Below are 24,585 nucleotides of genomic sequence, written 5' to 3'. Positions count from 1 at the left end.
CTTTTCTCCCCCACCCACAGTTGTGGGAAGATTTTGTTTGGAATGTTTCTCTAAAGATATCTGTTAATTTAGGGACTAATATGTCAAAAGGGGTTTATAGTTCTCTATGGGCAAACTATCTAATCCCACAGATTATCCGTCATTATGAAATGGTATTTCTAATTGCTTTCTTTGTGACAGGGATCTTAAACTTAATAAGAGTAAGGTAAGTAAGTTAGTTGTATTCCACCTTATAAAAGTTTCTTCTTACCTGACTTATCCTCTGATAGATACAGACTTTAATAGAAATAAAAATCATAAAACACTCTATTAATGAAATCTGTGTCTACAATAAGTTTATTTTATCCATTTAGAATAGATGGTATATTCCAAGTATTTTCTTGCTTTTCTATCTGATTGGCCAATTCCAATTTTATCAAATTTTATCCCACTTTCACAGTAACAGCTGACTTTGTAATTCATATAGTTATTTAATTCAGTTTCAATTTATTTATATAGCACTGTATACAATAAAAATTGTCTAGGTGCTTTACAGAAACCCAGAGTCTGAACCCCCAAGCAAGCAGACAGTGGCAAGGAAAAACTTTCTTTTAACAGGAAGAAACCTTGAGCAGGACCCGGCAAGGGAGAACTATCCTGCTGATAGTCGGCTGGGTGAAGGGGGGAAGAAGAGGTAGACAGGACAGAGAGGATGAAAGATAGATAGATAGAGAGAGAGAGAGAGAGAGAGAAAGAAACATATATGCAATAAACATCATACAGTACTAAGGACAAACATGACAGGTTGTTATTATTGGAATTCTGAAGATGTATTGTATGTATTTGTTTTTCTAGCTTATATGTTGTTTAAGTTAGTTATAATATCACTACATAGAAGAACAACATGGGCAGATGTTGACCGTAGACACTGGGTTTGTCAGAGGGCCGGATGCAGTTCAACAAGTAGATCTGGATGGAGAGAGACCTGCAGAAAGATACAGAGAGAGAAAGAAAGGGAGGGAGAGACACAAAACTATGAGGAGAACTGAACACGTAGTTAGTGACATAAAATAATGAATTATATGTTGATCTGATGAGAGGAGAGGAGGGGAGAGGAAGAGGATAAAGGCCCCCATCTGTCGGGTTTTCATCTCCTGGAAGAATTTCTCACACATCCTGAAAGGTTGGGGACATGGATTTTGAGTGGGCCAAGTTCAAAGCCCTCATTGTAGAAATGGCTGCCAAAAGCTCTGGTCAGAAGGGGCTTGGCTGGCTCAGGGATCTCCTTAAGCAGACAGTACCGGGAGACCACAAGGGCTGCAGCTTCAGCAGTATTGGCAAACCATCTGACAGCTCAAGAAGGGAAGGCAAGGTTTGGCCCTGGCTGTGTTTAGCTGGGGGAGGAGAACTACTGACGTGGACTTTGGAAATTGTTGAGACTGCAGAGGAAGGAGCACTTTGGGGAGCTCCTGAACCTAACTAACATGTTCTCAGTGGAGGAGGCAGAGTCTGAAGACTTGTGGGAAGACTCACACCTAGTAGTAAAAGTAGAAGTGTAGATGATAGTCACCCTGAGATGTTGGACACTATTGGGCTGTCTTGACTGACATGTTTCCTCAGTGTTGTGTAGAGGTCAAAGCGCTGAAGTGGCAGCACAGGGCTGTGGTTCCCATTTTTAAATAGGCAGACAACAGGATGTACTCCCACTATTGGGGTATCACTGCAGGAGTATGAGGGGTAACGGGGCGGCTGCTACAAACCATCTGGTCCCCATATAACCAAACTGAGTGTTGTGTCTGCATCCTCAGCACAAAGTTAAACACATTTCAGTGATTGTTGGAAGCTGTCCATTGTCTCTGATCCTGTTTGTGATATTTATGGACATGATCTCAAGGTGCAGAAAGGCTGAAGAGTGTCCAGTTTAGGAACCTCAGGAGTGCATCTCTGCTTTTGCAGATAATGTGGTTCTGTTGGCCAGCACACACTGGGGCAATCTGCGTCCAAGTGTGAAGTGGCACCTCCATATCCAAGGCCACAGCTCCCTCTGGCTTGAAGGGGGTTGCTAACTCAAAAGTATCTCGGATCATGAGATGGACAGATGGTTTGGTGCAGCGTCTGCAGTAATGTGGCCACTGTACTGAAGCATTGTAGAGAAGAGGGAGCTCAGCCAGAAGGCAAAGCCATTGATTTACCAGTCCATTTATGTTCCAGGCCTCACCTAAGATCATGAGGAGATCATGGGTAGTGACTGAAAGAATAAGGTCACATACAATAGGCTGAAATGAGTTTCTGTTATAGTGTGGCTGGGCTCAGCCTTAAGAGGAGCTTGGACATCTGGGGTGGGCATTCATTTGTATACAAAAGATAAGCATACAGTGTGCCACCAGATCAGCCTTGTTTATCAGAATGTTGATTAGTAGGAAACATTAATTCTGATACTATATGAATTAACAGTTTCAAGCTGTCAGCAGATTCAAGAGGAGGCCATATTATGTATCCTTCTGGTTATGTCTGTGTTTTTCTTGTGGTTGGTTTACTGATACAGTGGATTGTGAGCTGTAGTTTCCCCAGGAAACACACTGACCCCTTCGGCTGTCGCTGAGCCTCCTGCGGTCACTCCTCCTCTGGAGCTGGTCTAAGCTGTTGGTCTGTGAGCCAGGCTGACTGGACAGGTTGGGTGTCCGCTGGGAGAACTGCCCTCTCCACACAGATCGGGCACTTCTTCCTCTTGTTCGCTGACAGGCTGGACCGTGACCCGTGTCTCTCTCTGTTTTTTTTTCTCTCTATGGCCACTTCAGTGCTTCATAGTTGTCTTTATTAAAAACTCTTTTTTAATGTCTTGTGTAAGGTTAGTCAAATCTGTGCATGAGAAGATATGCATTTGTGAAATTTCATAATTTCATACCCATGGAATTGCTGTATAAGGTCACCTGTTCTGTTTTGTATGCTGGCAAATTCATTCACAATTGGCTACCAAAAACTTAAAAGGGAATATTACACCATGGAACTTCAAGTCCTGGACTGGATCAGACTGACCACAGAGTACCCTACAAAGGGCCAGTCGCACTGTGTTGTCTTCTATATTAATGGAGAATAATGATGTGTCTTCCATTCTCCAGTCCATTCTCCCAAGATAAAGAAAATAAAGTTCATGTGGGGAATTTTTCCTGGGCTCTTCACCCATGCCACAGCACATCTGTATAGTTCACAACACAGAACTATACAGATCCCTAGCATATAAATCATGACAGCAAGACAACAAAGAACCCACAATGAGCAGCATTGTGAAGCAATATTTATTCAAATAGTCTGTCACTGGTCTGTCAGTCATGTGACACTCACATGATGGTCTTGTTAGACTGGCAATGGTGTCCAACATTTTCAAAACAAGAAAGAATTTGAATCCTTGTGTGTTTGGGAACTTAATAAAAGATATTTTTGTCTAAAATAGGTACCTAGAATTTCCTACCCTAATACCCCAAGGAGTTATGATTTCAGTAAATGTAATAAGGGTTTTCAATAATTCCTTCAGTGCCACTTCAGGGAACAGAAAAGTCCATTATCTGTGTTACTTGGCAAAAGGGTTTCATCGATCATGCCATGTTTTGTTAATGTACACTGGATGTCATTGTGTTGCTCCATGTGTACTCATACAGTCAGTGCTGTTCATGTGTCTTCCTTTCTACCCATCAACCAGGTGCTTGGCAGGATTCACTGGGCACCGATGTGAACAAGCTGTGCTTAAGAAAGTCTCAGACCCAAAACGTATGTGAACACAACTGCATTAAATCCCACATGTCATTGCTGGTGTTTCACCCTGTCATGTTTTTTCTAAGAAATGGCAGAAATCTGTTTCCCTGACATACAGTGATAAAAAAAAATCTGGTGATAAGCTAGGCATCATTCCCTTTAAATGGGTCTGAAGGCTTAAGTCCTCTGCAGAGTAGTGAACTGAAATTTGCATGTACTTCACATCTCATCACACCTCATCCATGCCGTTCAGGGCAATGAACTCTTGGGTTGAAGCGGTGTGTCTTGTTGGTCTGCTCTTTCCATTCTTTGTCATCCACTTCCCCCAAAAACCAAAACATAGGAGAACACTTGCATAAGAACATCTTGCAGTGCTAGACTGACCACTGTGTGGTTGGTGAAGCAGCGATTTTGAAGTTTCAAGTCAATACATGAAACCCAGGGGATCACTGGTTGGGCTATTTCGACAACAGGACAGACAGAGCCATTACTGGGAGCCCTCAACTGTCCTTTTGATAACCATGCATCTCGGCCTATATATTTGGATGGGGTCCTGACACCCTTTATAGGATTATATTAAAGGCAAAGTCCAGGATTGGCCAAAGTGGCTGTATATGTACATGCAATTTTCAGTTTGGTGCTAAGACAGTATTCAGACCTATAGAGCTTAAACAAAAGCCTGTGAAAAATAGAACTGTTTTTCACATAGTCTCCCAAAACTGGAGATAATAATTCAGTGTACTAATGTACACTGAATAAAGGTCTGAGATGATTAACAGAGCTCAGTCTCACGGTCTATAGCTAGACATACTAGTCTAGCTGGTCCTTCCTGCCAACACCAGTGATGACTGTCGTGGGTTTTGTGCTGCTCTTGCATAAACTAACTCCCTCTCTCTTCTTGTCTGCTTCTTTTGTTTCCTACTCAGGTGTCCAAATGAATTTACTGGTGATCGCTGCCAAAACTATGTAATGGCCAGCTTTTACAGTATGTCTGTTTCATTTTCTATCTGTTCTTGGATTGCCCAGTTCATGTATGTGTGCCTGTTGCATTATTTTTCTCCATAGATCAGCCCAAAACTTTTTGCATGTTGAATTCTGTATTATTTTGTATATTAATATTACATGTGGTAATGTAGAGGCTGTAGAATTTTTGTTTTCATTTTAAATGAACAGGAAAGTACAAATTTACATATTTACATTTTTAAGATGGAAAAGTAGTAATTTTTACTAACAAACATCATGTTTTGGCTTCACTTTTGAGAAGCTGTCGTATTGTCAATGGTGTAGACATACCAATGAGTTTGATTTTGAATGGAGTGGAATGTAATAACTGTTGCAGTTAACCACAAGACTAATACCTGTGACAAGGACACAAGGTCAGTTTGTCTGTAATATAGGCAGGTGAGACGTGTGAACTGTAGCTCAGCTGCGAGTCACAGAAAACAAACATGCACACTCACACAAACAATTCCTATTACATTCTTTTTATTGTGAGCTCATATATTTTGCAGACTACTGATACTACAGATTGGGTGATTAGGGGTTTTACTGTAGGCTGAACGTCTTATCATATTATATTTTTAATGAGATATTTGTATTATAGTATAGTAAATATACTGAATACGCTTACCATAAATAAGCAGCTGCAACTATAGATGACAATAATAGATGACAAAACAAGTGACCAAACTCAGAAACAAATAGCAGTGCCCTGAACTTGTCAGCTTGCTCTACCTCTATGACAGGCACCAACTATCTTACTGTCGTGCACAGTTCTTCCACGGGACATAGGTTATGACACGGCTGAGCAGCACACTGCTGCATGATTGGACGTCGCATGCAACCCAGTTATGTCTTGCCACAACATCCTGTTGCAATAAGAAATACATAAAATCAAAGTAGTATGATGAAGAGGGGTCTTTAATTAAATAGTAAAACAAACAATATAAATGTGGGTGTTCACTGCATGTGAGAGACTCACGTGGGAGTTATAAGTTAATAGTCACTCTTATGCAGGTAGACTGCAGTTAGGCTGAGATAAAGAAAAAAACATTCTGTGAAGTCACTACTAACGGCCACCTGTGGAGTAGTATAGTAAAAAATAGAATATTCAGTGATAAAATTGAATGAATGAAAAAATAAAATACTAAAAAAAAAACACTCAAGGACTAGTACAGTATCTGTTAATTCTATATAGGGATGTAACAGTGCTTATTTGGTCCTCTGTCATGTAAGCATTTTGTAATTTGTAGTGTTTTGTAGTGTCATGTAAGCATTTTGTAATTTGTAGTGTGCTCTCAAATATTTTTTTAGAGCACACTACTAAATATTTTTTGTGTGAGCAGCAGTGATGAAGGAAACCTTACATTCTCAAATAATATCAGTATTGCTTCAATATATATAAAAAAAACCTAAACAATTAAATGCACCCATGTAAAACTACAGTAGTTTACGAATTACTTAGATCTTTTATTTAATTTAGATAAATTAATTTAGTGTTATTACATATATTGAAATATTGTAATTGCATGGATTGCATAATTGTTTTTATTTGTTTGTTTTAACCAGGTCAATTTCAATTTCAATTTCAATTTCAATTTATTTATATAGCACCTTATACAATCAAAATTGAAAGTGCAAAGTGGAGCTAATGACTGATTTAAATGATATTGTAAATTATATTGTATAAACTGCCTATATTTTATCCATAAATTTTTAAAGTGCAAAGTAATAACCATAGAAACACATTAAATGAAGCCAAGAGAGTGTGGAGTAAAATGAATAGTATTTTGACTTTTATTATACCATTCGGATGGATTGTGCTTGCATTCACGAGGCTCAGTGCACACTTTTCTAGGCCTCACATACACTTCTACAAACCAAGGGTCCACCATTTTGTGTGGTTATCTGTTCCTGCTGAAAACAATAGCCTTAATAGCTGAATTATAGAAAAAAGAGTGAAAAAATCTGGCTGTGGTTTGTCCACCTCTAAAAACAAATTATATTTTACTAACAAGACCCTTCTAACCCATTTGTGATGAAGTGATGAAGCTCCCTTGGACATTATATTGTTAGTGGTGTTTTGGACTGAGACAATGAAAGTTGTGTGTAGCACTGACAAGAGACTACAAGCACATCTCAAAAGATTAAAATATTATGAAAAGTTCAATATTTTTTGTCACTCAAACCCATAAACCATATATTATATAGATCCATTACACATAGAGTGAAATTTTGCAAGTCTTTATTTCTTGAAATTTTGATGATTATGGCTTAAAGATAATGAAAACCCAAAATTCAGTGTCTCAGAAAATTAGAATATTACATAAGATCAATAAAAAAAAGGATATTTTAAACAGATTTCTCTTGTCTTCTGAAAAGTATGTTCATTTCTATGGACTCGGCACTTGGTTGGGCCTCCTTTTACATGAATTACTGCATCAGTGCGGCGTGGCATGGAGACAATCAACCTGTGGTACTGCTCAGGTGTAATGAAAGACCAGGTTGCTTTGATAGCGGTTGGGTTTGGTGTCTATCATCTTTGGACCACTGAGCAACAGTCCAGTTCTGGTGTTTTGAGGTAATTAAGGGTGTGACACCATGACTTTCGAACATTGAACTCTTTCACAATATTCTAATTTTCTGAGACACTGAATTTTGTGTTTTCATTATCTTTAAGCCATAATCATGAAAGTTTCAAGAAATATTTCACTCTATGTGTAATAAATCTATATAATATATGGGTTTCACTTTCTGAAATGAGTGACAAAAAATATTAAACTTTTTCATGATATTCTAATTTTTTGAGATGTACTTGTATATGAATGCGCTGTTACCCCAATGAAGGCCATCCCTATGCATAGTAGTTGCATTAAACCAGCTCATCCAACTGATGTCAAATGATATGTCAAAGTAAAGGATGTAAAGTCAAATGATGTAATTAAATGGTGATAACTGAACACAATTCTGAACTATTGATGACAGATGGAAACATAAGCAAAAAATAATCTGATTAGGGAATCTTTCACTGGACCAGACAAAGTATTTCAGTTCAATTCAATTTATTTATATAGTGCCAAATCACATTGAAGGTCATCGCATTATATTTTCCAAATAAAGCTCTATATCAAGCTCTAGAAACTCTTTAATTTAGTTTTTAATAGAGAAATAGTTTGTGTGTATGTGAAGGGGTGGGGTTAGGTGGTGTCACACCTTAGACAACTTGGATGTGGAGTTTAAACCGTTCCTGATGGCATCTCCACTCCACAATGAGTAAAGCTAATGTAATTCTGCAAGACAAACTGCAATTCTGTGTGAACACTGCAGCAGTATTCTTCAGAACTGTTATGTTTATGTGGGGATGATCTATTTAGATCTCTGGATCTCTTTGACCTCTCATTTGATGGTTTTGAATTGTAATTGTTATGTGGCATTAGTTTGTGGTTGGGGGCATTAATTGCCATCCATTAATAATCCTTTATTAACAAATAAACTAAACTTAAAAAATCAGCCACACCACACAGATATGCAACAGAGAGAAGAAACTACTGAAGCTGAGTCTGACCAGCTAGGAGGTAGGCTGCTAAGAAAAGATATCCCACAAAAGAGCCACTCCAAAGGAAAAGTGCACACACTTCCACATGCTCACATAATGTTGCAAGGCCAACTAAGGGTGCACAGATGAATAAATCGAAAAATATAAAGAACAAATATAACCTAAGGGAAGGTGATTAATACCTAACCTATCATGGAGAACAAAATGAATGCTATCAATCAACACTAAACAATAATATGGGCAAGAGGTAATTAGAGAGTTTTATCGAACCAAAATAAACTAGAGATAACAGCATTGCACAAAATGGTCCAGCAAGCTATGGCAAATTAAAAACCAATTGAATGAAATGAATAACATAAACAAAATTCACAATTAGAGGCAGTGAATGAAAAAAAAGAAAAGAAAACACACTAGAAAAATGCACACACATACACGCACCGTCATGCAGTTAAATGATCTGGACTAAGCTGTCAAGTCTAAGATGAAAGTATCAGCAAAGCAGCAGCACTCATGTAGCTGAAGCCAGAGTAGCCAGCACTGCTCCCAAAGAAAGTGGTTACGCCAATCCAGGACTGCAGTCCCTGTGAGACATAGTAAAACAGCAGAACTACTGTAGGGGCAACTATAGCAAATAAATAGACTTAATGCCATGGCAGGCTACATACCGCTGCAGCAGCATCTGTTAATCGGGAGGAAGAGTGAGTCACTCTTCCTTCCAGTATATCATATATTTACGATGCTTCTACCATTGGCTACAACAAAACGCACCTTACACTTACAGATTCGATATGAAGGCACAGAAGAAGTGGACCTGCCAACAGAGGATTGCAAGCAGGCCACATCTGAGGGAGGAAAGCCACAGCAGAAGAATATACAAAAATCAGAAATGGCTGATTTAAGTATAATTTAGGGAAATAAATTGGAGAACATGCAATACAGACATTGCTCCCATACCTGCGACAATTGTGGAAGTTGGACAAACTGGAAAGTGGGACTTGCCTTCAGCAAGAGAGGAAGAGAGAGTTTGGAAAATGGCTACTTGGAGTTTGAGGCTACTGAAAAGGCAACACTGACAAGTATGCATTTGGGGTGTTGTTTGCTGAAAATGTAAAAACCTCATTATCGAGCCTTTTCCTGTTGTTTGGGTTTATGACTTTAATGTATGAGTAAATATCTTTCTCTCTCTCTCTCTCTCTCTCCCTCTCTCCCTCTCTCTCTCTTTATCTTTCTGTGTGTGTGTGTGTGTATTGTAGACCTGAAATTTTAAGAATGGACTGTCCTCTTTTTCAGAAGCTGAGGAGCTGTATCAGAAACGTATTTTAACAATAACAGGAATCTGCATTGCACTCCTAGTCGTTGGAATCATGTGTGTGGTTGCCTACTGCAAAACAAAGTAATTCATGTCACATTTTTATGTTTAATATAACTTAAAGGTACACCCCCCGATTTTATTGTGGTGCCCAATAGTGCCCTCAAGTCCCAAAGTGCATAAATGTTTTTCAAAAGGGAAGGGGGAGTCACAGTTCCAGATCAATCCATTTGTCTGAAATTTTGAATTTCCTTTTGTGGAAGTGAATATGAAGAATCAAAATTGGTCAGTTTTCTTATCATATTGACACAACAAGAACAAAGCATGAACAAATATTTAGAAAAAAACAAAACAAAACAGGGTAAGTGAGCATCAGTAAAATATTTGTTCCATAACCTGGGAGCCAAGATAACAACAGCTGAGTCACTTTGCTCTGATCACTTTAGAGGCCTATCATAAATACAGTGTAGTGAAGTTAGCAGTGGGGTAATATGAAGTCGGATAGGAAGGCTTAATTCAAGAAGGTACAATAATTAAAACAAGACTGCTAACTGTTGAATTTCCCTCAGGATCAATAAAGTATCTATCTATCTATCTAAAGAGAAAGGGCTGGATTTGGCCATATTTGTAGTTTTATAAGTCAAAAATGATGGTTCCATACACTGAACTAATGCTTTTGTTAAAATTTAACTGGGAATCAAAACTGACAGATTTTTTGTGAAATGCAACTTTGAGCTAATAGCTACTGGTGCTAATTTATTGGGGCAAAGAAATTAAGTTCTGTTGCAGATAAACTACAAAAGGGTATCATTAAAGTTTTGATGTCCCCCAGACAATTATGTAAAAGCTATTATTTAGATTAGAAAGTTTCCACAAATATATTAAGCTCAACGATGTCCACATACAGCATCAATGATCAGAGATAGAGCCAAACCAAATGTTCTCAGGGAAGTTTGGGGATTTTATGGTTATATTGGATGCATAACAATATTGTGGAGTGTATTTTGCACTTATGACAATATGTAGAAAAAGTAATTATTAATATAATAAAGCCATAATAACATCAGATGAAATTGGGGTAAATGTATCTGTTTTGGTACATTTGGAACCTTTATTTCAGATATGTTGTCCAGTTGTGATCTGGGCTGCTTCATAATTTAGTTTTTGTCTTCACAAATAGGAAGCAGAGGAAGAAGCTGCATGACCGTCTGAGGCAGAGCCTGAGGAATAAGAGGAGCAATAATACTAATACTGGTATTGGCCCCAACCTGGCAAGCTCAGCTAGAGGACGTCAGATTTCTAATTTGCTTCTTCAGGATTTGCAGCTCAACAATGTATGCTGTTACTTGTTTGTAGGCATATCACATAAAAGGCCTCAAAACCTGAATCTGTACACTCACATCAACTGTTGTTGTTTGTGTTTTTGGCTCCTCTTCTTACAGCAATGTAATGGGACAATTATGCAGGATGCAGCTGAGAAGGAGACAGAAACAACTTTCTCCACAGCAAAATATGCCTTATCTGCACATGAACCCACCACATTTACTCATATCTCCAGCCAAAGGTAAGGAAGAACTTATAAATATATTTTGTCAGTTTGGTAAATTTTGTTTGGATTTGTTTTGGTTAAAACTTTGTCTAGCTCATGGGAAGTGACATATTGATAACATTCATAGCTCAGATGGCATCTCAGCTTCTCTGTCAACACAGCTACAAAATTTAGAAAAAGTAATTCCACTTGTTTCTGGTGGAGAGAAGAACTCACAATAATAGAATACTACTAATAATAGGATACTGCTAATAATGTGTGTGTGTGTGTGTGTGTGTGTGTGTACTTATTTTTATAATGTTTTTTAAACTTTGCACTATGAAGTCCAAAGTTGTGGAGTTTATCCTGGCCTTTTTTGTACTTACTGCACTGTTTGCAACTGGGTTGTGCAGCCACAGCTCTATTGTTTACAATAGGGATCTGCTGCTAGCACTCAAAAACACAGTGGTACTGCCCTAGGAGAATCCATTTTCCCCTGAGAGCTAAGGGGGAGGAAACAGGGGAGCCATGCTTGAGCTCAATGCCTTGCCAAAAAGAGATGGTACAGATATGTACTCCTGTCAATCATCATGGGTAATGTGAGATCTCTCCCCATTAAGATATTAAGATAGATGAGTTAGTGGTGTTGACCCGGCACTAGAGGGAGTACTGGGAGTGTAGTATCATGCTGCTTACAGAGGTATGACTAACCAAGCTATCTCTGGACAAGAACATCACTTTGAATGGCTTCCACCTGATGTGAGCAGACAGAAAAAAGGATAGTGGTAAGAGAAAAGGAGGAGATTTGGCAGTATTTGTGAATGATGGTGCAACTCTAGGCACATCACTATTAAGGAGCAGATCTGCTGTCGGGACATTGAACTGCTCGCCATTATCCATTAGCACACCCAGGAGGCATATAATTCATTGCCCCTGCCTCCCCTGAAAATATCTAATCACAGCCTGGTTTATCTCCTGCCTGTGTACAAACCTTTTGTATACACGCAACCAGCTGTCACCTGCACAGTGAAGGGATGGTCTGAGGAGACTGAAGAGGCTCTGAAAGACTTTGATTTTGATTCTACTGTTTTGATTCTACTGTGTGAGATGTACTGGGTGTTCCTCACAGAGAAGACATGGACAGTCTCACACACTGCATAACAGACTACATCAAATTCTGTGTGGAGAGCATCATACTCACCAGGACTGTGCAGTGTTCCTCTAACACCAAACCATGGATCACTCCTGATATAAAGACCATCCTGAAAGAGAAAAAGAGGGTCTTTAAATCAAGCAACATGCAGCATGGACATTGAACTACCTCACTAACCATCCGCAGTATGTTAAGGCTCAGAACTGTGTGTGTGACATGGCAGTCTACGGGGAACGGTCCCGCCTCTGTTCCTCCTCAGTCTCTATACTGCAGAGTTCAGACACAACTCAACCGACTGTCACCTGCAGTAGTTCTTAGCAGTTAGTAACTTGACTTTGTTTCTGGCTACCATAGGTAACCAGTGTAGTTGAATGAGTGACATGAGCCCATTTGGGTTCATTAAAAACAAGACACGCTGCCACATTCTGGATCATTTATAAACTGACTTGAACGACAGGTAGAGCTGGATGTCATCAGCATAGCAGTGATATGAGAACCCATGTGAGTTGATTATAGGCCCAAGGAAGTGGTGTATATTGCAAAGAGAAGGGGCTCCATCATCGAGCCCTGGTTGACCCCAATTGCTATGGATAGCAATTGGTCTTGGGGAAGTTTGCCCCAGCCATGACATATTGAAGGATCGTCCAGAGAGATGAGATTTGAACCATGCATGTGCTTTGCCTGAGATGTCCATGCCCATGTTTGAGAGTATAGTTAGCAAGATGCTGTTTCGAAGGCAGCTGATAGGTCAAATAGGATGGGGACCGAGGACTGATCTTCAGCTCTTGCAGTTTTCAAGGCCTCAGACAGCAGGAATGTTTCAGTGGAGTGACCAATTTTGAAACCAGACTGTTTAGGGTCGAGTAACCCGTTCACAGTTAGGAAATCGGAGGTCTGCTTAAAAACGGCCAACAGAACAACTCCCACCCCATACATGAGACTCTGATGGTACTGTGCAGACAAACTGCTTCACCCCAAGTGTGTGAAGAAGCATAATTGCAGTTCCTTCTTTCCTGCTGCTGTGAAAACCTATGCATTCCACTGCCTACTGAACAACAATGACCTGTGACCTGGGAGCAGATCAGATTTTTGCCTCTGGTTTAGTTTAATTTGTCTTTTGTTTTTGTCTTTGTTACAATTTGCCTTATCTTAAAACAGAAGTAATATGTCACACTCATTATGATAATGAAGGTCAATATGGAAACAGTTTTTTTGAAAAATCATTTGTCTACAATCGAAGTTAATAGTATTATCTTGGAATGTACAGGGAATCAATAACTGCAATAAGTGCACTGGGTGCCTTGCAGACGAATTTTGATTAGTTGTACAGAGGTTTTTGTATTTCAGTGAGCATTCTATGAAGGATGTAGGGCATTTGGGGGATGCTATTAAAGTCTGTCCGGGCTGTAGCGCAGAAAGTGATCCTGACTGGTAGAATAGTGGTCACGCCGATCATGTGGAAAAGGTGAATAGTGCTGGTCATCTTTGGAAAGCTGCCTGACAGTGTCAAGGAGGCTAACTGATGGATCAGGTTGGGGTTTGTCACGTTTGGTTGAAATCATAGCTGAGAGGGGTTCACCTTGCGGGGCAGGGGAAGTTGAGAACTGTGTGGTGGCATGAGGAAAAGAGGATGGAAGAAGGAGTTTTAAAGCTTCTTGTGCATGCTCCCACTTACAAGCAACAGTTAAGGTGTCCTCCAATGTAGCAGCACCATTCTCGTGACATTTAGCCTGAAGAATGGGATCTAATCCAGCAACAAATCTCCTGAAGTGTTCCATTGCAATAGCTTGATCACCATAGTCAGGGAATGCCTCCAAAACAAGCCTCGTAATTTCTGCAGCATAAACCTCTAAGGGCTCCTTGGACAGGCGCTGTCTGGCATTCACAAAAGTCTGGAAATGTAACAAAACTTGTTTTCTTCCAAAGACATCATTCAGTTTAGCTACACTCTCATCATAATCTTGCTGCACATCTGGGGGGTAATGACAGTCAGTATGCTAGTGCATCTCCACTAAGGCGTGTGGGCAATATGGTGGCAAGCTCTAGTTGCTGTCCTCCCCGCGCAAGCTTTTACTGCTAGCTCCAGTCTGCTTTTCAAAAGTGAAAAACTTTCTTTGTCCTTACCATCTCCATGGAAATATGGCAGCAATTCCACTCTATAATGGAACACAGTCCTTGTTGTGTCATGATGGGACCCGCAAGGTGCGCCATCATTATCCGAGGGGGGAGAGTCGTCCTCAACGGGCGGTGAAAAATGTAACGACATGCTGCAAATACTGTCCAGTTCAAAAACAGTCCAGCGAATATCCGTCAACCAATGTGGCTCTTGTGCAACAGTCTGAGAAAAAAAAAAAAAAAAAAAAGTTATGTTCTGAAGGTATCCTAAACGCAAGAACAGTTCCCGGAGTGTACTCACGGATTTCCATCTGGCCGCAGTTAGTTCAGTTGGTATGAACCAGCTGAATGCCTTGGCTAATTAAAACAAAGCTGAAAAAAAAAACACTGCAGCCACCAGTCTGTAGCCTTGTTTTTTCTTGTGGTGGTAAAGGTAGGGTGAAGGTAATGGTAGCACACTCCCGGGGCAGTGGGAATAACAGACTACACAGTCTCTTTTGGTTTGCTTCTTTAATAAACTCCAACACGCCAGACAGCATCTCTCAACTCATTCCCAACAATCTCCACACTTCCCGTGCATGCGCTACCCTTCTTTTCTTCCTGCCTTACCTGAAAAACCTTCCCCCTACAAACACAAAGGAGGAACCTATATTTCCTCTTACCTGACCCCCAAAACAAAACAGTAATAATCGAAACCTTATACAACTAAAATCTAAAATATCAACCCATAAATAATTACATGAAGTACAAATAATATCATTCCACTAATATTACTCAAATAAAAGTTTTCAAGGACGTACACTTAAATGATAAAATAATAATCACACCCAATTCCACATCTACTGTTACACAAATATGTAAGCGCCTGTTCATTAGCTGCCCAATAATAATGTTGGAATAGAGGGAGCCCAAGTCCACCCAGTTCTTTAGACTTGCAAAGATGTTTCTTATTTATGCGATGTACTTTATACCCCCAAATGAAAGGCATTATAATTGAGTCCAGTGTTTTAAAAACACTTTAGGTAGGAAATTTTATGAATACCTCTGCTAGCTTGTGCACCTCGTAACTGCTTTGAGAGCAGAGGGCCAGGTTTATCCCCCAATTCAAACTGTTTTATGTCTCACTTTCAACAGTGAAGTATTAATTTGCTGAGAGAGAACACTGTTATATTCATGCTTTAAATTAACAACCTTCTTCAATAAAGATTGAAGATTGGAGTCTCATGATACTGTTTTTCAAGCAGAGCAAGCTTTGGATCTATATCTATATAAACTTTGTCTGGTTTTTTTTGTGCAGGCTCATAGGATAAGACAAAACATCTTATTATGACTTCCCACAAAGTTGAGCCTGAGACATCTCCAGTATTATTAAAAGCTAAATAATCCTTAATCGAGAGCACGCGTTTCTCAAAGATTATTTTATCATTGAGAAGACTTGGATTATATCACCGATTATAGTGGGGTTTTCTCCATCCCAAATCCATACCTATAGTAACAGGCCTGTGGTCTGGAGATTATGATATTTAGATGATTTGGAAATTGCCGCTGGCTTAAAGTCAATTAAAAAATAGTCAGTCCTTGTGTATGTGTTATGGACTTGTGAGGAGAAAGAGTATTTTCTTTCTATTTACTTTCTCCTTGGAACTGTGAATCCTCCAGACATAAGACTCAGTGACTTTATCAGATTATTTAACACGACTGTGGAGTGTGGAGGATTAACTGGGCATGATGAAAACCTGTCCAAAAAAGTATCTAAAACACAGTTGAAATCACCACCTGCAATCAAGTTAGTTGTTGCTAGGTCAGGTATTAGTCAGAAAATGCTATGAAAGAAACCAGGATTATCGAAATTTGGTGCATATAGATTAAGGAGGGTAACATGAACAGTCAAAATACTGCTAATTACAATTATAAAACGAAATATGTTGATATTAGTTGAAATATGTTGAAATGGAATATTCTTTTTAATTAAAATTGCCACACCACACGCTTTAGTTGAAAAAGTTGACTGAAAGATTTGTCCTATCCAGCTACACCTTAGTTTTACGGTCTCTGTGTTTAATATGTGTCTCTTGTAGAAACATGATATCAGCATGCAGATATAATTTTCTAATCAATGAAAGAACATGAAAAGTAAAGCAACAAAACAGCCGACTATCAGCAGGATAGTTCTCCCTTGTGAGCCAGGTCCTGTGCAAGGTTTCTTCCTGTTAAAAGGGAGTTTTTCCTTGCCACTGTCTGCTTGCTCGGGGGTTTGGAAAATTTTGATTGTATAAAGTGCTATATAAATAAAATTGAATTGAAAACGCATGCTACTCTTGCAGCACATAATGTATTTGTAACATATGAGCCAATTATAGTGACAACACAGAGTGATAAATAATGACGTTACAGAGACGTCCTAACTTTATGGCAATATACATGCAAATAGACTCTAAACATTATAATTATTGCAGAAACATGTTAAGGTAAGGTAAGGGTAAACTTTATCCTCATTTGTGGGAAACTTGTCTTGAACAGTAGTGATACAGGCCACGGCGCAAAAAAGCAACAACAACAACATAGAATTCGTAAAATGCAACAGTTCAGCGACGGACGTGGTCCATAGTATTGTATAGTCGAGTTTCACAAGTAGAATAAAGTGCAGTAAGTATTTAAGAGCCGGTGAAACCCCTAAGGTAAAAGATACAACAACATTAAAAAAAACAGTAAAAAGCAACAGTTCACACTAGGCATGGTCCATAATGTTGCACAGTCGAGTTGCACAAGAAAAATAAAATGCAGAGTGCATTCTGTACATCAAGCAATATAAAAATACAAATAGGTATAATTTAAGAACTGGTTAAAACCCTGATGTAAAAACAGTAGCTAAAAAAACAATCGGTAAAAGTAAGTTACAGTAAAATAAATAAATAAATAAATAAATAAATAGAAGATAAATATAAATATATATAAATATATATATTTATTTATTTATATATATATATTTATTTATATTTATATACATATATTTATAATATATATATGTAAATATATATATTAACTGTGTTACGCAGTTGCATTTAGACTGTTTGTTCAGAAGAGTGATGGATTGTGGGAGAAAAGAGAGCTTGTAACGGTTAGTTTTGTGTTTGCTTGCTCTATATTGTCTCTCAGAAGGCAGAAGTACGTATTCTGTTAGAAGAATGTGAGCAGGATCATTGAGGATTTTATACACCTGATTAAGAACGACCCTATCGAAAACAGACTGGAGAGAAGGGAGGTCTTTTTGAACAATCACCTTAATAGCAGATTTCATCAGTCCATAAATTTTGGATTTGCACTGGGTGGAGAGTGTTCCAAACCAGGCTGTGATTCCATATCTGAAGAGGCTATCAAAGAGGCATTATAGAAAATCAACATGATTTCACGTCTGATGCCAAACAGTCTGCGAAGGAGGTGCAGTCTTTGAGATAATTTGCTGCACAGGATGTCTACATGATCAGACCATTTTAACAAGCTGTCCATGACAATACCCAAGTATTTAGAGGTAACCTGCTCTATGACACTGCAGCAGATTGCTAACGGGTCATGTTTCCTTAACTCTCTTGGATCAAAGACCATCTCTTTAGTTTTAGTTGTGTTTAAAATGAAATTGTTCCTCACGCACCAGTCATTAAAATGAGCTATCTCATTAAAATACATGGAGGGGCAATCGTCAGTACATAAGAGACTTAAGATCAAAGTATCATCAGAGAACTTGATAATAAAGTTATTCGGCTGGCTACTTCTGCAGTCATTGGTGTACAACGTGAATAAGAGGTGCAAGCTCACAGCCTCTTGTGGGACACCTGTACTACAGTATTTGACATCCGATAACTTGCCACTGATTTTTACTTGTTGTGACCTATCCGTTAAAAGACAGAAGAACCATTCAACAATCGAGAATTAACCTTTAAATTAGTTAGCTTCTGGACAAGCAAGTGAGGACTAACTGTGTCGAAGGCAGAACTAAAGTCAGCCAATAAAACTGTTGACTGTGCCTCACCGTTCATTTGGTCCTTTTGTCCATAAAGTAGAAGACAATGTATATATATATACATTATACATATATATAGATACACACTGGTGCGGGCAGGCCTGTGTAAGTGCATAGAAGTCATACCACATACATGGCGCCGACGGTGTCCAGGTCACTCAGTGGTTTCAGCTGCAGCAGATTGCATGTGTTCATCAATGTAGGTGGCTGCTTCCTTAAATGATTCAAATATTGTGGTTTGTCCAGCATGACAGAAAATCAGAAGCAAAGGGAACAGAAACCCTTGCCGGATACCAGCTTCCCTCAGTTTCAGTCGAATGTCATCAAAGTCCTTGTGGTCCTTTATCACCTCAGCTGTGAAGTCTGGGAAGATGCTGATGTGCTGTCCATCATAGTTTAACAGACCCTCATTGCGAGCAACCTGCATTATCTTCTCTTTCACGGTGTCATGGTACATTTTAGTAATCATGACTCATGGCCTGTTACTTGGTGAGCCGATGCAATGTACCCGATCCACATTAATATCCCGGGGTAGATGTCCAGCTCCCAGGAGTTTAGGTAGCATGTCTGACGCGAATGCAGCAGTGGAGCAATTTTCTCGGGCAGACCCACAAAACTACTACATAGATGGCTCTCTAGCACCCCCAACACACATTAGATTTGCTTTGAATTGACCCAGAGCTATGTTTAAATTGGTGCCCCGTATGCCTTATTAATGGTGATATTAAATTGTATTGCAAAGGTACTGAGACAGTACTTCTGAAGCTGTTCCACTCAGACCAAATGAGTTTTGTGAAGCAGAGATGGTCTTCAAACAATATGAGACATCTCTGGTGTATTATACATTTAGAGCAAGTGTCATCACCATTGCTGTCTGTAGATTAGACTGGCATCAGTGGTCATATTTATGGCACACAACTCAGCATATGGATTTTGGGAAAGATTTTGTAAGTATTCTTAAACAAACTTTGTATTCTAATCCAATGGATATGGAGGTTACCTACTTTTCTGCTAGTCGTTTTAAACATCAGTATCTCAGTATAAGGTCAGTTTAGGAAAGTCTTCCTTACTTCCCCTAAACACAGCAATGAATGCTGCTAACATAAATCTTGTACACCAGTAGCTTAAACTTTTAGATACTTATGAATCAACATTTATTCATTTAGAATTATTATTATTATTATTACTATTCTGTAATTTTATTTACAGAGAATTTAAATGGTCAAAGTTGACAATATCATTAATCTTCCAAATCTCTATTTTAATGAACTTACATCATCAGGTTATTGGAATAGCTTGTTCTCAAAATTTATATGGCAAGGACAAAAATCAAGGATTAGAACTACAATACTGGGTAATATCAGATAAAGAGGTTTAAATTTTGAATTTTATATTTTATTCTTTATGCTTTGCCCATTGTTAAAATGGATGGATTAGTTTGAGGAGAAATTAAAGACTCCTTGGGTTCATTTAGAAAAAACATCTCATTCTATCATCAGATACTCTCAAAAATGTGCTTTTGTAAGGTGTGTCTGATGGTGAGGTGAGTCTTAGCAGTGAGTCACCTGGCTGAGAAGGCATCCATTCAGGGCAATGGCTTCTAGATTTGGGAAGAGGTATCCACTGTAGGCCAACCTTGCAGTCCATTAAGCTCTTGCTGGCCCCAGAGTCCATGAGAGCCGGATAGTCTAGGGCCTGGGAGGAAGTTATGATCTGGGTCAGTGGTCACTCTTTGCTTTCCTTGTCACAACCTGACAAAAGTGCCTCTTGTCCGGGATAAGTATGATCAAAAATCTTAGTCAAAGGTATTTTTGGCTAAAATGTGGAATCTCTTGCTCACACGGAAGTTGCCCCTGACTCAACTTGAACAGAGAGGTACATGCTGATGAATGCCACCTTTGAGTGTTCAGTGGGAAACAAGGCTGCTTCTAGCTCGAAGTGCAGGCTGCGCTACACCAGGAAGGCTTGGCAATATCCTGCTTTGCCTGAGAACCATTCAGGCTTGGCAATGTGAGGAGGTGTAGAGGCCAGGAACGATGCAATGACAAAGAGTCTGCCACCAGAGTGGGTGGCCCCACTTTCCCACAGGGAATGCCATGTATTCCAGGTGGCTGAGGAGTTGGAGCTGATTATATTAAGGTAATTAACTTGACTGCCAGTGGTCATCTGGAAGCATTCATGATGTTCAATGAGAGTATTTATACCTCTGCAAACGGGGGAGAATTGTTCCTTGTAGTGAAGAACCCACTGTTCTTGAAAGCACATTGCAGCATGTAATGAGTGAGAATTGGCTGGGTCCATAGCTGGCCAGTTTGTACTGTTAGGGCTAGCAGAGGACAGTGAATTGGACCCAAAAGCCTGATTCAGAGAACTGGCTTTGAAATCCCTCATGATCTTTAATACACAGGTAGGGATTTGGTACACAAATGAGCAGTCAGAATCCTAAAACAAATTACAAGAAGGTATGTAACAATCCAGTGACTCAGACACAGGGAGAGCACAGGTATGTACAGGTAGGTCCATATATATTGGGACAAGTAAACTCAAGATGAGAGTGAAGAGAAGACTTTAAACTTTAATTCAAGGGGTTTGATAAAAGTGCAGCATTAACCAGGAATTACAGCTATTTTTATACACACACACCCCTTTTTTGGTGGCACATAAATGATGGGACATATGGCTAACAAGCAGTATCATGGCCAGATGTGGCCAGTTCCCTCATTAGACCATGACAAATCAAGCGCTGTCGCTGTCAGTGGAACTGTATCACTGGTGTTTAATTGATGACCTGACTGCTGATAGAAGTAGCATGATAAGTTCTGATGTGTTTAAGGCTTCTCCAACCTCTATGCCACAGCTGCCCCCAATAAGACGCCGCTTCATATTGTAGATGGATAATGACCCAAAACATAACAAAGGCAACCCAAGACTTTTTCAAGGGAAAGAAATGGGATATTGTTCACTGCCCAAGTCAGTTGCTTGATCTCAACCCAATACAGGATGCTTTGAAGACAGTTGAAGACAAGACTGAAGGCAGAAGGAACAACAAACAGGCAACAGCTGAAGGCTGCTGAAATAAAAGCCTGGCTAAGCATCTAAAAAGAGGAAACTCAGCATTCCTTATATCTGTAATAATGTTAGTTTGTCCCATCACTTATAAGCCATTTGGGTTGGGTTATAAAAATGGATGTAATTCCTAAATGTTTGATGCCACACTTTTGTCAAACCACTTGAATTTAAGATGAAAGTCTTCACTCTCATCTTGAGTCTTTCATTTCAAATTCAGCGTGGTGGTGTACAGAGGATATATGGCAAAAAAAATTATACTGTCCCAGTATATATGGGATGCAACTGACCAGGCCACCAGGTGCTAGCCGACAGGCCCCTTCCCCAGCCCTGTCTCCAGGGTAAGGCCCCAATAACCCTCAGAGTAGGGTACACTTGTCCTTGTTTAACCTCGTTTTGTCTGGCCCCTCCCCCAGAACCAACCTGGGAGACCTTGGTTAGTCGGGGAGAGGACAGTCAGGGCTTTCCTGCTGGGACTGCTCCCTCATGACCTGGACCCGGATAAGTGGTAGAAAACAAGATGAGACAGGACCAGACAAAACATACTAAGCAATCCATCTGTGAGACATGTATAATAAACAATGCGTACAATAAAAACACCATCTGGTTGTTTTGCCTTGTGACTGCTGATGACCTCGTACAATTTCTATAGCGCACTTTTGAATGTGTATCAGGAGGAATGTGAACAGCAGTAACAAAACACTGGTGAATTCTCACATAATATGTTGACATTTTAACATTAAAAACTTGACTTCTTTGAAACATAGTTAATCAGCTTTGACTGTATATCAACACCAGGCATTCCTGGTGTAAATGGATGGTTTACTGGGATGTTCCATCCCAGGGATCAAACTCTGTGTCATTGTGTCCCTCCTGTGCAACAAATCGTCTTCAAATGTAGAGTTTGAACAGTTTCCGCTTTTATACATTTTGGCTGACTCAGTCATTGTACATGTACTTCCACAATTGAAAGCAATTCCAGTTGCAGATTATATAATTAAATGCTGCAACAGTAAGTAAGACTCTGATACATGATTCATTTATGCAGACTGTGAACAAACTGGAATGAAATAGAGTTGAAAGATCAGGTACACAAATTTGACTAACTAATCTATTTATGTCAAGGTGGTCTAGAGGCTTGAGTGAAACCTGTTTCCATGTAAACGACCCCCTCCCTGTTTCTGCAGCTGGAGTAATGACTGGAGCAACAGTGTTCTGTCTGATACTGAGTCTGTCTCAGTGATGTCATTGCCGGAGAATAGCCATCGTGCCACTCAGGGCGGCTGGGGTCATCTGAATGCCTCTGGAGGCAACAGAGACTTAAGCGCTCACTCAAAGGAGTGCCGAGACACACCCAACTCCGACAGGGACTTGCCTTAAAGTACAAGGTAACTGACTGATTAATCTTAACAACAAAAAATGTAGAAGCATATGACACTGATAATAAGATAACAAAGTCTTGAAAAAATAATAATCACCCTTTACAGCACCAACGCAAACACACAACCCATTCAATACTCTTAACACCATACGCAACCACTTCCATAACTTATATGTTTCCCCCTTTGTTAAGAGCTGCTCTAATTCAGCGATGTGTGAAATATAAAAACAAGCTAATTGGCTATATCTCATTGGAGCCAATGTTACCTTCTTTTCATGTGATAAAATGTGTTGGATCTAGGGTCTCATTTACTTAGCATCCATACTAAAAGTGTATGAATGCCTAAAATGTGTGCTGTGCACCACCCAAAAAATCAGATTTATAAAACCTCGTGCGCACAAATGTGCAGGCATCATTCCGCTTATAAATCACTGTCTACCTGGAAATGTGCACACATAGGTCACCTTTATATTCCAACTTCTACACACCCATATTCAACCATAAATGCTCAGTGCAAAACACCTTTTGAGTGTTGCTGCATTGAAATTAGCCTCCTGATGTATGGTTCTTTACAGTGAATCATGGCGACAACTGAGAGGAAGATGAAAAAAGGATTTTTTTTTAAAACAGAAATGGAGCTGCTTATGGGTGTACTGCAGGTTAGAATGCACAAAGAAAGGAGAGCCCGTGCACCCATCATACATTATTATGCACAATGTCAGTGCAGATTTATTGTTTACAGTCATCAGACAGTAATCAGCTTCACATCTTGCCAAATGACCATGAAAGTCAATTTGATCGGTGAAATGAATATCCATACATGTATAATACTTGAGCAATGTATGGTCTTGAGGATCACAAAAAATCATCCAAAAATTACAATGAGCCACATAAGCACTGAGCTGCCTACAGAGATAATGGTGACTCATAACATGAAAAAGACCCAGTCCAGCTGGTGAATGACCCTTGCAGGCAGTTGAGCCTGTGGCACTGTGGATGAGGAATAAATGTTTTCTTAAACACTTAATCATTATGAAGCATTTGTGTTGAAAATAGTTCATTGTTTTGAAGGGGCTAACAAAATATTGAGGGAGACCGTAGGAGCTGTGAATGATGTTTCTGATGCCAGTGGAGATTGTTAGTGTTACTGTTAGCATTACCTTGCTTTCAGAAACACACATTAAGCAAAGCTAGCTTCGCTCCACACCTTCTGCTCATGGCGACCACTGCTCTCTATTACAACTGTAATGACATAATATAACAAATGATTGTGAAAAGCATGTAAAATATGCATACGTAATTAAGGCATGATATACCCAGTTAATGGCCAATACATCTGTCTAATGTTGTCGAATTCAACATACCCAGTATATATTTTCCTTATTTGGCTCACTAACCTTTACCATCCACAGCAGTTTTGCAGTAAGGACTCTCCGTCCAAACTCTTGAATTAAAATTTCTGGTGAAGAAGTTTCTGAGGTTCGCATTCTGTGACTAACGTATGCTATCATACTCGACATGTCAGTTGGAAAATGGATGGATGCATGGATGGATTTATTGTCCGTACTCCTGTAATGGAGAATTCAGTATGTTACATTTTGTATGTAATATCCATAGCAATTCAATTCACTGTAGATTTGAACCTGTGGTTTCTTATGTGATGAACTCATTCTTATGGTCATTAATTTTTATTTCAAATGGGTTACATTAACCATGCACAAGGACATCTTC

The 24,585-nt window shown here is 39.3% G+C and overlaps 1 protein-coding gene across 4 annotated transcripts in view; it reads left to right on the top strand.

Moving 5' to 3' along the window:
• nrg1 (neuregulin 1) overlaps positions 1–24,585 on the top strand; it is a 33,807-nt gene that overhangs the window by 7,111 nt on the left and 2,111 nt on the right. Inside the window, exons 4-8 of one of the 4 annotated variants that reach the window (XM_046375143.1) lie at positions 3,677–3,744; positions 9,575–9,677; positions 10,774–10,927; positions 11,036–11,157; positions 22,661–22,861. In XM_046375143.1, the coding sequence (XP_046231099.1) occupies positions 3,677–3,744; positions 9,575–9,677; positions 10,774–10,927; positions 11,036–11,157; positions 22,661–22,853 (640 nt within the window). In that variant the 3' untranslated portion in view covers positions 22,854–22,861. Of the gene's footprint in view, positions 1–3,676; positions 3,745–4,655; positions 4,715–9,574; positions 9,678–10,773; positions 10,928–11,035; positions 11,158–22,660; positions 22,862–24,585 lie in introns of all 4 variants that reach the window. The other 3 variants (XM_046375145.1, XM_046375141.1, XM_046375142.1) reach the window with 3 other exon arrangements.

This window comes from Scatophagus argus, chromosome 20, assembly GCF_020382885.2.
Source record: "Scatophagus argus isolate fScaArg1 chromosome 20, fScaArg1.pri, whole genome shotgun sequence".
In the NCBI taxonomy this organism is placed as follows: Eukaryota; Metazoa; Chordata; class Actinopteri; family Scatophagidae; genus Scatophagus; species Scatophagus argus.
Note: the sequence above shows the minus strand (reverse complement) of the source record. Positions and strands in the feature narration are given on the sequence as shown.